This window comes from Lontra canadensis, unplaced genomic scaffold (assembly GCF_010015895.1).
Source record: "Lontra canadensis isolate GAN:19392208 unplaced genomic scaffold, GSC_riverotter_1.0 scaffold23, whole genome shotgun sequence".
Lineage (NCBI taxonomy): Eukaryota > Metazoa > Chordata > Mammalia > Carnivora > Mustelidae > Lontra > Lontra canadensis.
In genome coordinates, this window is record NW_022631017.1 from 5,248,682 (window position 1) to 5,262,827 (window position 14,146).

At 40.7% G+C, this 14,146-nt stretch overlaps 1 protein-coding gene across 7 annotated transcripts in view; it reads right to left on the reverse strand.

The window, feature by feature from the left end:
- Positions 1-14,146, reverse strand: part of POLH (DNA polymerase eta) — a 34,863-nt gene that overhangs the window by 7,317 nt on the left and 13,400 nt on the right. For 6 of the 7 annotated variants that reach the window (XM_032862085.1, XM_032862084.1, XM_032862082.1 and 3 more), the window contains 3 exons: positions 4,326-4,495; positions 2,615-2,718; positions 287-406 (listed from right to left, as the gene is read on the reverse strand). In XM_032862085.1, the coding sequence (XP_032717976.1) occupies positions 287-406; positions 2,615-2,718; positions 4,326-4,495 (394 nt within the window). The remainder of the gene's footprint in view (positions 1-286; positions 407-2,614; positions 2,719-4,325; positions 4,496-14,146) is intronic. The other variant, XM_032862083.1, reaches the window with a different exon arrangement.

Consider the following 14,146-nt stretch of genomic DNA (forward strand, 5'->3'; position numbering starts at 1 on the left):
CCACTGATTCATATCCCCCAAATTTTTGGTATTTACTACAAAGAATTTAGGCATTTTAGCACACAGAAATGATGTCTATATCCAAGCCTATCAACCTAGTTAGGTAAATGAAAAACTACTCCAGACAGGCCACAGTGATCTAATATTTTAAAGCAAAAGGACCAATGAAATTACCTCAAGGAACAAATGTTAAAGATAGGTCTAAATTTTACTGGGTGCTTTTGTCCATATTTGAATTCAGCATCTCCATAAAGCTTATGATTGACAAGTATTAGGAACCGCTTACCCATTCTTCTCCCCAAAATGACTCTGGAGCTGAGATTCAGTGAACTGAGTCAGTTCGCCCATGTATTCCACCCCCAGGATTTCAATGACCGAGGCACCGAGTTTTCCTCCAAGACTACGGCTAACAAGAGAGAGAAAGAATTGATAGGTCACATCATAAATATCTGGTTAGCAGCAGACATAAGAAATTTTGCTTGTGGGGGCGCCTGGGTGGCTCAGTGGGTTAAGCCGCTGCCTTCGGCTCAGGTCATGATCCCAGGGTCCTGGGATGGAGCCCCGCATCGGGCTCCTTGCTCAGTGGGGAGCCTGCTTCTCCCTCTGCCTCTGCCTGCCTCTCTGCTGGCTTGTGCTCTCTCTCTCTCTCTCTCTCTCTCTGACAAATAAATAAATAAATAAAATCTTAAAAAAAAAAATTTTGCTTGTGTAAGTAACTCTTCTGAGGATTCAGGGAAAATGAGAGCACTTATTGGTCAGTCTTGTAAACTATTAATTTTCTAGTATAAGACTGGATGATTCCGGAAATTCAAATACACTAGGAGTTAGGACCTGGGAAGATTAACAATAGCATCAATTAAAGGTTAAAGTCGTTGATTAGTTTTCAAGTCAACTGTATGTAAAACTTTTAATTGTACAGGATCTACTGTCCCATTTAGGGATTAAAATTCTAACCCCAGGGGTGCCTGGGTGGCTCAGCCAGTTAAGCATCTGCCTTTGGCTCAGGTCCTGATCTCAGGGTCCTGGGATCAAGTCCCACATGGGATCCCTGCTCAGTGGGGAGACTGCTTCTCCCTCTTCCTCTGCCGGCTGCTCCCCCTGCTGTGCTCTCTCTCTCTCTCTTTCTCTGTGTCAAATAAATAAAATATTTTTAAAAAGAATATAATAATAATTCTTAAGCTTGGCCTTTGAGGCCACCTATAATCTGTCCTCGACCTACCTTTCAGTACTATTTCTCTCACATAATTCTTTTTGGTCCAGTTAAACTAGTTTAAGTCCCAGCTCACTGAAAATACCTTATACTTTTCCCCTCTGTGTGTTCAAAACATTATTGAAATCAGAATTGTTCTTTTCTCATCTGACAAGACAAAATGTCATGTCTTTTTCATAAATCCTCAGAGCTCTTTTCCATGAACTCTGATAACTACCTGTACAACTCACTTAGCAACTACTCATGTACAGTCTTTTTTTTTTTTTAAGATTTTATTTATTTATTGGACAGAGAGGGCCAGAGAGTACAAACCAGGGGGTGAATGGCAGAGGGAGAAGCAGCCCCCCTTCCACTGAGGGAGAGAGCCCGATGTGGGCTAGATGTGGGGCTGGGATCATGACCTGAGCTGAAGGCAAACAACCAACTGAGCCACCCAGGCAGGTGAGTCATGTACAGTCTTTTTTTTAAATTTTACGATTTTATTTATTTATTTGACAGACAGAGATCACAGGTAGGCAGAGAAGCAGGCAGAGAGAGCGGCGGGGGGAGGGGGGCGGGGGGAAGCAGGCTCCCTGCTGAGGGGAGAGCCCAATGTGGGGCTCCATCCCAGGACCCCAGGATCATGGCCTGAGCCAAAGGCAGAGGCTTTAACCCACTGAGCCACCCAGGCGCCCCAGTCATGTACAGTCTTGATAGCACTTTCACTGTTGCTTTCAACTGTTACATCTTGTCCCTTCCACAGTATTTTACGCCACTGTCAAGGACACACATTGGTATGGTCAGCTTAATTATTCACGTTATTTAGCTTTTTCTCTCATACGTAGTTTGGGAGTAATTCAGCAGCCCTGAACACCTTGATCTCATATTAGAAGAAAAATAAGTAAAATTTCTATTTGTTTTGTTATTTAGTAACAGACTTGAATAAAAAGGCTAGAGAGAGGGCGCCTGGGTGGCTCAGTGGGTTAAAGCCTCTGCCTTCGGCTCAGGTCATGATCCCAGGGTCCTGGGATCGAGCCCCGCATTGGGCTCTCTGCTCAGCGGGGAGCCTGCTTCCCTTCCTCTCTCTCTGCCTGCCTCTCTGCCTACTTGTGATCTCTGCCTGTCAAATAAATAAATAAAATCTTAAAAAAAAAAAAGGCTAGAGAGAAATTAAATATATAGCTAAAAACCAGTTCATTTTAAAATTCAGTATTAAATAACTTCCACAGATAATCCAGAATTGAATGTTCATTAGGAACAAAAGTCTCTGTGTTTTTCAAAATCTCCTGTGTTATCGCCCTTCTACCTTCCTGGCTATGGCTACCTACTTTTCCTGGCTTCAGTCTTTCATAAGGAGCAGAAGAAACCAGAGAGTGCCCGCATGAAGTATGTGAGTGAAATGGAAGGTTCTCCTTGAATACTTACATTTTGCCAATAGGCATTTGGCTGAAGAGCTGTGGGACTGACCCGCGTGAGACCAGGGTCTGGCTGTTGGGCTTGTTCAGTCCACAGGCCAGTTTTGCCAGGACCTGGAGCATGGAAAGGATAAAAACTTCCTTACTGCCAACCTCACCCACACAGAGAGTTGGTGAATATTAACACACACAAACAAACACAGGCACCGCTTAAGGGCTGTAACTAATGGTTTCCACATTAAAACCAAAACCAAAACCAGAAACTCAAGACCTCTCTAAACCTTGGTATCCCACAACATCCTCAGTGGAAACTATGACCCATTATCATCCTCATTGTTCTTTCCACATCTTCTATTCTCAGTTTTCCTTTGTCATTTTTCCATCCCCATCTATTCCTTAAGGTTCTCTGACTTCAAGAGGGTAAAAAGCCCAGAGAAGCTGCAGAAGAAACTTCTATACGATGCATTTCTTGGCATGTCCATATAAAAATGCTGCAGCCAACCTGTTTTACCCTACCCCATTTATTTACATTTCTTGATTAATTTTTGAGTCCTGGATTTAACACAGTTTGCCATAATTTAAGTATCTGTGATAGAGATTGGACTCAAAATGATCATCCAATTAGTATACATCTTATACTAGAAACAAGACTTCAAAATGAAAAAAAACCTAAGTCCTTGAGAACTCTCTTGAAAGAATAAGGTGCTTCAGTGGTATTTCACAAATTGTAACTGGTAGGAAAAGTATAAAATTATCCTTTAAATTCATTGGAGAGATTCTCTGGAACTTCTCCTAGGCAATATTCAGTCTTATTTAAATTACTACAGTGGGACTTTGGTTTCCCCTCCCTTCACCCAATCACAAAAATATTCTAAAACTCTGAGGGATAGTTTGGCGATTGGAGGAAGGGGGCAAAGGTAGGAACCAGGAATAATCAGGCACTGCCCAATTATTGAGCCTAGTCAGAAGGGGATGAAGATCCCATACCCTCACTGTACTTTAATAAAACCAGTTATTCAACCCCTGGATTATTGATAATTGTCTGTGGTCCCTAAACCAAAACACTGATCCAAATTAATAAAATTTTATTATTCTATCTTTCTTACTGCTCACTAGAAAGGAGGGAATAGGCAAAAACCTACTCAGGCAATTCCACGAAAGTATTGAGATAATACTAGGATACTCAGAAAGTGAAAAGAAATAGGCTTGTATATAAAATTAAAAGATTGACATTTCTTTTTAATAACAGTTCAGTTATTAAGGAAATATTTTGGACACAACTATATAAATAAGCATGTTCTGCCAATTTTTCAGATCGCTTCTTAGGAAAGTACATGTTCAATGACAATTTCCCTTGTTAGAGAATTACTCAGGCTTTTGTTTGGTCTGCAAAACATTTTTTTTAAAAGATTTTATTTACTGGAGAGGGAGAGAGGGAGGGATGGAGGGAGAGAGAGCACAGAGGGAGAGGGAAAGCAGACTCCCTGCTGAGCAAGGAGCCTGATACACCGCTGGGCTGGATCCCAGGAGCCTGAGACCTGAGCGGAAGGCAGCCACTTAACCGACTGAACCACCCAGATGCCCACACAAAACAAAAACAAATCTAAATAGAAACCCCTTTCAAAGTAGGCATGTAATGGTTTAAGTGCCCCACTCATATCCATCCATGTCGCATTTAACTACAGATATGTTTCTCCTTGAAACCCACTATTAGCCTTCACCTTATTATGTGAAATTCCAGCTGAACACTGAAAGCCCGTCTCCTTCTCTATGGCCGCTCTCATTTCCTCTACAATCACTGCTCCAACAGTGAGCTGCAGGTCTGGAGAGGTGGGGTTATCAATCTGAAGAGAATCAAGCCATTGAAATAAGCCTTGTTTTCGCGTCTCCTCTGAAAAAAGTGAAAGGCTGTATTTAGACATTTTTTTAAGTCAGGATTTTGTGTTCTCTAATACAGAAATGCTTCCTTTTCACAGTACTTTAGCTAATGTATGTTTTCTTTTCTGTTTTTCTGTTTGTTTTTTTAAGAGAGAGACAGAGAACATGAGTGGGGAAAGGGAGAGGCAGAGGGAGAAGCAGTCTCCCCACTGAGCATGGAGCCAGATGTGGGGCTTGATCCCAGGACCCCAAGATCACAACCTAAGCCGAAGTCAGACACTTAACCAACTGAGCCTCCCAGTGCCCCAATACGTACGTTTTCACATATAAAAAAATGCCTGTTGTTTAAACTTATGGGTACTCAAAAGAGAGATCAATTTCTCCTTCCTATCAACTCCAGCAGCCTTAGCTTCAGCGTAGGCTGAAACTTAAAATATTCAACAAATATTTTTTTATTAAAAATAAATTATTATTTTATTTATTATTATTTATCCCATGTCTTTCATGATTAATGATTTTATTTTTATTTTTATTAATTTATTTTTTTAAAAAGATTTTATTTATTTATTTATTTGACAGAGAGAGATCACAAGTAGACAGAGAGGCAGTCAGAGAGAGAGAGAGGGAAGCAGGCTCCCTGCTGAGCAGAGAGCCCAATGCGGGGCTCCATCCCAAGACCCTGGGATCATGACCTGAGCCGAAGGCAGCGGCTTAACCCACTGAGCCACCCAGGCGCCCTTATTTTTATTTCTTAAAAGATTTTATTTATTGGAGAGAGAGACAGTGAGAGAGAAGAAGGTCAGAGGGAGAAGCAGACTCCCTGTGGAGCTGGGAGTCTGATGGGGGACTCGATCCTGGTCCTCTGGGATCATGACTGAGCCGAAAGCAGTTGCTCAACCAACTGAGCCACCCAGGTGTCCCTCATGATTAAGGATTTTAAAGTACATCTGTTTTCTCTCTCTGGTTCTCTGGAACTTACTTTTTCCAACCCTCCCTTGTACCCTCTCCCCCCAAGAATTCTGTTATTCAATTAGAAAATATTCAGAATTAAATCACGCTTCAAAATAAATGCATTTATATATTTTTAAAGACTAATTCTCCTGGTGAGTAGCTAAAATTCTGGTGAGACACTAGTTTTTTATTCTACTGACAAGCTACTGAAATTAGATATAGCTTTGGACTCAGGGCCTTGAAAATATCTTACTATCCAATTAGAACTAGTCAGTTTTGAAAAAGCCTAAAAAATGATTATAAAGCAAGGGAGGTAGGTATATAGAAAATCTAGACATGCTGGTTTAAACAGTAATGAGGTATGAACAGGGCAGTAATGAGGTATGAACAGGGCAAGAAAACACACTCAAATTATTGTGAAGAGGTATAGCAAAGGTTCACATATATAGAGGAGGAAGATGAGCACACAGAAGTATTTTCCAACTTTTTTTTTTTTAAAGATTTTTTATTTATTTGACAGACAAAGATCACAAGTGGGCAGAGAGGGAGGCAGAGAGAGAGGAAGAAGTAGGCTCCCCGCCGAGCAGAGAGCCCAATGTAGGGCTCGATCCCAGAACCCTGGGATCATGACCTGAGCCGAAGGCAGAGGCCTTAACCCACTGAGCCACCCAGGCGCCCCCAACTTTTTTTTTTTAAAGATTTTATTTATTTATTTGAGAGAGAGAGAGAGATCACAAGTAGGCAGAGAGGCAGGCAGAGAGTGGTGGGGAAGGAGGCTCCCCGCTGAGCAGAGAGCCCGATGTAGGGCTCGATCCTAAGACCCTGAGATCATGACCCAAGCTGAAGTCAGAGGCTTAACCCACTGAGCCACCCAGGTGTCTTGTATTTTCCAACTCTTGATGACTACTGCTTCTCTCATTTGCTGGCTTATCTTCTCCCTCTAACACTCTGGCAGATACTGAGCAACATTCTCTTATCTGTATCTGTGCTTTTTTTCTCTTGGTGAACTGGTACTGGCTTACGTTTCAATTTGCTTATGCTGAATACACACAAATCTTCATCTCTATTCTCAGACTCTTAAACTCTAATTCCTTAGCTCCACCTCCCCACAGAATACCTCTTCTCGAATTTTTCATTATAGTTTCAAACCATTATAGTTTCAAGCTATAGTTCACTATACTCTCTAAACATAATGAAAATCAATCATTATTATATGTTCCTTCTCAAATATTCTTTTCCAAACAACTTCCTATTCCTTCCTTCCTTCCTCCCTACCTCCTTTCTCTTTTCTCTCCCTCTCTCTCTTCCTCTTTCTTCCTTTCTCCCTCTCTCACTCTTTCTTTCTTCCTCTCTTTCTCTCCCCCCGCTCTCCCTTCCCTTTTTTTTTTTTTTAAGATTTTATTTATTTATTTGACAGAGAGAGAGAGAGAGATCACAAGTAGGCAGAAAGGCAAGCAGAGAGAGAAAGGGGGAAGCAGGCTCCCTATTGAGCAGAAAGCCAGATGCGGGGCTCAGTCCCAGGACCCTGAGACCATGACCTGAGCCGAAGGCAGAGGCTTAACCCACTGAGCCACCTAGGTGCCCTCCCTTCCTCTTTCTTCTTTCTCTCTCTCTCTCTTTCTTTCCTTCTTTCTTTCATAGGCTCCATACCATCATGGAGCCCAACACAGGGCTTGAACTCACAACTCTGAGATCAAAACCAGAGCTGAGATCAAGAGTTGGACGCTTAACCGACTAAGCCACCTAGGCGCCCCACAACTCCCTATTTTTATTAAAGGTTTAAAAATCCAATAATATTGGCTTCCTTTCTCGTTTATTCCCCATTATTTGGTCGATTTTTTGGTCAACAAAACCACTTCAAAGTATTTCATATATCCATTGCAACCTGCCCTCTTTTGTTCAGCTTTTCTTCATTCTTGCCCAGACCACCATAACTCCTAAAGTACCCTCTCCCTGAATGCATTTACACAATGCCCATGAATGAAATATTCTCAAATACCAATGTTATCCATCTTATCCCCTGTTCAAAACCGATGTTAGGGCACGTGGGTGGCTTGGTCAGGTAAGGTTCTGCCTTCGGCTCAGGTCATGATCCCAGGTTCCTGGGATCGAGTCCTGCATCAGACTCCTTGCTCAGCCTGGAGACTGCTTTCCCTCTCCCTCTGCCTGCTGCTCCCCTGCTTGTGCTCTCTGTCAAGAAAATAAATAAGATCTTAAAAACAAACAAACCAAAACTGTTGTTAGCTCTCTCACACCTATAGAATAAAGTACCAACTCTATAAACTGGCATTGAAGACCATCTGTTTTTTTCAATTCATCTTCCATTAATCTCAAATTTGTTATACCCTTAAATTTCCTGAACATACACTGTTTCAACTTTAAGACATCAGTTATCCTATTTCCCTGCTCTTACTTAATTCTGATCTTCCTTTGCTTAAATAAATACTATTCGGGGCACCTGGGTGGCTCAGTTGGTTAAGCAACTGCTTTCGGCTCAGGTCATGATCCTGGAGGCCCAGGATTGAGTTCCACATTGGGATCCCTGCTCAAGAGGAAGTCTGCTTCTCCCTCGGGCCATCTCCCCTCTCATGCCCTTTTCTCTTTCTCTCTCAAATAAGTAAAGTCTTTGAAAAAAAAGACTTTCTTTTAAAAAAATATTATTTATACTTCAGGGCTTATTCAAGCTTCATCTATCATGTGGTCTTCTCCAACTAGTCTAGCTAACTTTGGGGTGCCCCGTTAAAGTCCTTTAGCTCTTATCTGTAAAACATATAGCATAATAGTTAAAAGAATATTCTGTAGTTAGGCAGTGTTCAAATACTGACTTTACCACTATGTGACTTTGAACAAGTTCTGTAATTCTCTGTTTCAGTTTCATGGTCTATGACATGAGCTTGAGTACTGTATCATAGGATTATTGTGAGGAATTATATATAATGTGTGTATATGTGCATATATGTGTGTATGTGTATACATACATATATATATAATCTCATATAAAGCTCCTTAGGAGTGTCTTGCATGTGTTAACAACAGTAAATATAACATCCTTCTTTTTTTGTTTGTTTCTTTTTTTTTTTTTTAAAGATTTTATTTATTTGAGAGAGAATGAGGGAGAGAGAGCATGAGAGAGGAGAAGGTCAGAGGGAGAAACAGACTCCCCAAGGAGATGGGAGCCCGATGCGGGACTCGATCCTGGAAGTCTGGGATCATGACCTGAGTCGAAGCCAGTCGCTCAACCAACTGAGCCACCCAGGCGCCCTTTTTGTTTGTTTCTAATGAATTTATTAAATTATATTTGACAGGGGCACCTGGATGGCTCAGTGGGTTAAAGCCTCTGCCTTCGGCTCAGGTCATGATCTCAGGGTCCTGGGATTGAGCCCCGAATTGGGCTTTCTGCTCGGCGGGGAGCCTGCTTCCCCCTCTCTCTATGCCTGCCTCTCTGCTTATGATCTCTGTCAAATAAATAAATAAATATATAAATCTTTTAAAAAATTATATTTGACAGTTGAGGCAAAAATTAAAACCACTTAGTATTTATTAGGTTTGGGAAAGAAAAAAAATAAGAATTTATTGAAATTGTGGGATTTGGGGGTCATTTTTCCCAAGTACTAGAGCTAAATTTTCTTTGCTTTAGATTTCTTCATTATTGCTTTCCCAAATTAGGTAATGTTACAATCTTGTTACTCTATATCCATTTCAATTGAACAGGGCCACAAAAGATAAGCATTTCGCTTATCTCCTTCTCTAGTTGAGAAGAAGAATCTATACTATTTTGGTTTTTCTCTGATACACTGAAGTGGACCAGGAGGAGAAGATTCTGGCAGTTTTGATGTCAAATGACCACTAGAACTGAGAGACTTCCCCTTTCATATTGAATTATCTCAGCAGCTTTGTGGAAACCAATTGACCAAAAAATATGGCACTCTATTTGTGTACTTTCTATCATCCTGTACCATGGATCTGTCTCATCTTACACCAATACTACACTGCTCCAGTTACTGTAAATTTATAGTTAAATCTTAAAACCAGAGTGTTTAAATCTTCCAACTGAGTTCTTTTTCAAAGTTGTTTGGCTACCCCACATCCTTTGCACTTCCATACAAATTTTTAAGTCAGTTTGGCAATTTCTACAAAGTCCTGCTGAGTCAAGAAGGGAATGCAATGAATCTTAGGTCAATTTGGGGCAACCTGAGCTCCAATAACATTTAGTCTTTTGATCCATGAGCATGTTATATCTCTCCATTTATTTCATTTTTTTAATTTTTAAAAAAATTTTAAAAAGATTTTATTTATTTGACACAGAGAGAGATCACAAGTAGGCAGAGAGGCAGGCAGAGAGAGTGGGGAAAGCAGGCTCCCTGCCGAGCTGGAAACCCAATGTGGGGCTCGATCCCAAGACCCTGAGATCATGACCTGAGCCGAAGGCAGAGGCTTAACCCACTGAGCAACCCAGGCGCCCCCATTTATTTAATCTTTCTTCCCAGGCATTATGTTTTATAGTTTTGTTTTTGTTTTTTTGAGAGAGAGAGAGAAAGAGAGAGCAAAGTGAGGTGAGGGGCAAAGGGTGAAGCAGACACCCCACTGAATAGGGAGCCCAATGCAGGGCTCAATTCTGGGCCTCCGGGATCATGACCTGAGCCAAAGGCAGATACTTAAATGACTGAGCCACTCAGGCACCCCTGTTTTATAGTTTTTAGTTAACTAGTTTTTCATATATATACATTTCACTTATATACATTTCTCTAATAATTTCATGATTGTAATGCTATTGCAATAACATGGCTTTTTATTATTTATTTATTTATTTTATTTTTTATAAACATATATTTTTTCCCCAGGGGTACAGGTCTGTGAATCGCCAGGTTTACACACTTCACCGCACTCACCATAGCACATACCCTCCCCAATGTCCATAATAACCCCAACCCCCCTCTCCCAACCCCCCTCCCCCCAGCAAACCTGTTTGTTTTGTGAGATTAAGAGTCACTTATGGTTTATCTCCCTCCCAATCCCATCTTGCTTCATTTACTCTTCTCCTACCCCCTTAACCCCCATAACATGGCTTTTTAAATTTCAATTTCCCATCTTAAATTTTAGTGTGTATAAATACTATTGATTTTTACATATTGACTTCATCCCCTGCAACCTTGCTAATCTCACTTATTTTGGGGGGAAGGGCGGGGTAGATTCTTTAGGATTTCTTACAAACATGATTATGTCACATGGAAAGTTTACTTCTTCCTTCACATCTAAATATCTTCTATTTCCCCTTCTGTTCTGATTGCACTGTCTTATACCTCCAGTACAATGATGAATAGAACTGGCAGAAGAGTGAGCGCTGATGAGTTGTACCAAAACTTTGGGGTTAAACTGATAAATCTCTAGCTATACGCTACAACTCCAGTCACCATAACTATAAAAGAGAAGTTCCTGTACTGATAATGAGTGTGCCCTCCTTTAGGCTATCAGCTGATTAGTGTCTTCCAAGATACTTCTGGTTGTTGGCAGAATTTGGTCCCCATTTTTCTTGCTGGCTGTCAGCAAAGGGCAACTCTCAGAGCCTAGCCATGGGGGCCTCCTCCAAAGGCCCTCTCAGAATATGGCAGCTTGCTTTTCAAAGCCAGCAGGGGATCCCTCCATCCCACAACTCTCATCTTTTTTTTTCCATTCATTCATTCATTCATTTATTTGACAGACAGAGATCACAAGCAGGCAGAGAGAGAGGAAGGGAAGCAGGCTCCCTGCCGAGCAGAGCGCCCGATGCGGGGCTGGATCCCAGAACCCTGGGATCATGACCTGAGCCGAAGGCAGAGGCTTTAACCCACTGAGCCACCCAGGCGCCCCCACAACTGTCATCTTTAACAATGATTTATAATTTCTTATACAACTACACAATTGCTTCATGTCCTAGGCATTCAGATGTTCATTATATGCTTAGAAAGAAAGAAATTAAGAGCAAAGGGAGGAGATAACTAAGGAGTTCCTTAACTGATACAAACTACTTAGAAAATGGCCTTGAAAGGAAAGTTTTCAATCTGACAGTTTTTGAGTATTATTTTTAAGTAATTCTACCACTTAAAGCTTTCCACACACATAACTATTTCAGAAACAGAAAATAAGTTGCACAGTATGGCTGATTGCGAGCTTTGTATTAAGAGGTAGGATGGCAAAGTTAACAGAAATTTCAGTATCAAAACATTGAAAATACCTGACGACTTTTCCTAGGTTTGAAATATGTCACATCCATGAAAATTTCTGGAAGAAGATTATACACACTTAGATCAGCTAATTTCTATTATCAGTTTTTTTGGTTGCACACATCATGGGAAGACCCAGGAATATAATACGAAATATCATAAACCATTTACTAGGCATTACACTTTTTTGAGCACTATAAATAAAAAGATGGTTTACTTCAACCGGAAATTTAATACTTAAACTGGACACACTAAAGCAATAGTTACAGAAGACATACAGAAATAAGACTTCTTTATAAACATCTGCATTTTTGATTAAAAAAAAAAAGGTGTAGAACAAAGAGGAGCATGTCCATTTGAGTTGAGGTAACATTTGCCACCAATGAAGGTCTATACCATAGTCTTCAGCCAGAGAGCTCTTTAAAGATGAGTTGGAGCCAAAAATACCAATGTAATGTGTAATAACAGTTCCTATTCTGAGGTATATGGTTTTCAGAGGGTCTGTGAAACTCCTGAAAACTGCACACAGAATTACCTTATGTGTAGATATGTCTTTTTCTGAGGCAAGCAAGGGTCCATACTTTGAAAAAATTTTCAAAAGGGGATACAGCCCTCAAAAAACCTGTTAAGAACCACTGACTTTAAAGCATTATAAAACTAATTTCAAGTGTTTTAAAGCATTAGCCACACAGTAAAATGTGTACACAAAGCTAAGACCAAAGAAAAACCTTCTTTATTATGATCGTTAACTTTCTTCCTTTTTTTTTTTTTTTTTGTTAATTTGAGGTAGAACATGCAAGAGAGGGAGCACAAGCTGGGGCGCAGAGGGAGAGGAAGAAACAGGGAGCATGATGTGGGGCTCAGTCCTAGGATACTGAGATCATGACCTGAGCTGAAGGCAAGAAGCCAGATGCTTAACTGACTGAGCCATCCAGGTGCCCCTGATCGTTAAATTTCTGACACTGGTCCCAGACTAATAAAGAAAAGAAAATCATGACATATTTCATCATCAAATGTTTATTTATTATAACTGCCTCCTTTAAGTGGCACATCTTTTTCTTTTAAAGATTTTATCTATTTATTTGACAGAGAGAGAGAGAGAGAGAGAGTGTGCACACACAAGCAGGGGGATTGGCAGGCAGAGGGAGAAGCAGGCTCCCTGCTGAGCAAGGAGACCGATGCAGGGCTTGATCCCAGGACCCCAGGATCATGACCTGAGCTGAAGGCAGATGCCTTACCGAATAAACCACCCAGGCTCCCCTAAGTAGCACATTTTTATTGTCCATTGTATTTTCCTGAAGGAATTGAAGGATTTGCAGCCTCCAGGTTGATAAACTCTGCTATATCAGGATCAGAGAATAAAATGATTCCTCAATTGTCTTTCTCACAAGCTTCCCTGGGCAGTTGTACTACTACCACCCTTCAACAAGTTAAAGGCTTATCATACAACTGTTCAATGGCAAAGGAAACTTTAAATCTTACATCTTATTTTAAAATATGGAACCCATGGGAAATTTACCACTTTAATTAGAAGTAAGCTAAACTCTCTTTGAGCTTTTTCTAGACAAATCTTTATTGTTTTTACAATAACAGATTGCCTTAATGTTCTCCCCCATTAGAAGTTAACTCGCTATAGGCTGGTATCCAGTCCCCCCCACCCTTTTTTCTTTTTTTAAAGATTTATTTGTCAGAGAGAGAGAGAGAGAGAGAGAGAACATAAGCAGGGGGAGTGGCAAGCAGAAGTAGATGCAGGCTCCTCGCTGAGCAAGGAGCTGGAGGTGGACTCAATCCCAGGGCCCAGGGGTCATGACTAGAGCCAAAGGAGACACTCAAACTATTGAGCCACCCAGGTGTCCCAAACTTTCCTTTTGTTAATAGCCAGCATGCAAAACTTTTTACTAAAAAAGCACTTCTGAATAAGAACAATGTTACAAAATAATAGTTCTAAGAGTACATGTTACAAATAAAGAGGAGATACACTGTTCTGAAGATAGCCTTTATGAAAAGTACTAGAAAATGTCTAGGACAAACTGTAGATCCCTGTTAAAAGCCTGTAACTGCCAAATTCTTTGCTCTGGGAGTTCCAGCTGAATTCCAGTTTCATAATATTTGATTTAAAAAACTTAAGGCCCAGATTCTCTTATAATTGTTATCTAGAACTATTATAAATTAGCAATACCACAAAAGCAAAATTTTTGTTGCCCTAATTTTTTTTCAAAGATTTTATTTATTTATTTGACAGACAGAGATCACAAGTAGGCAGAGAGGCAGGCTGAGAGAAAAGGGGAAGGAGGCTCCCTGCTGAGCAGAGAGCCCGATGTGGGGCTCCATCCCAGGACCCTGAGATGATGACCTAAGCAGAAGGCATAGGCTTAACCCACTGAGCCACCCAGGTGCCCGTTGCCCTAATTTTAAGAAATTATTTTTAACCATTGAATAAATTTATTAAAAGCATTTTCATGCAGATTACAGGCACATCTTGATTTACTGTGCCTTGCTTCAATGTGTTTTTA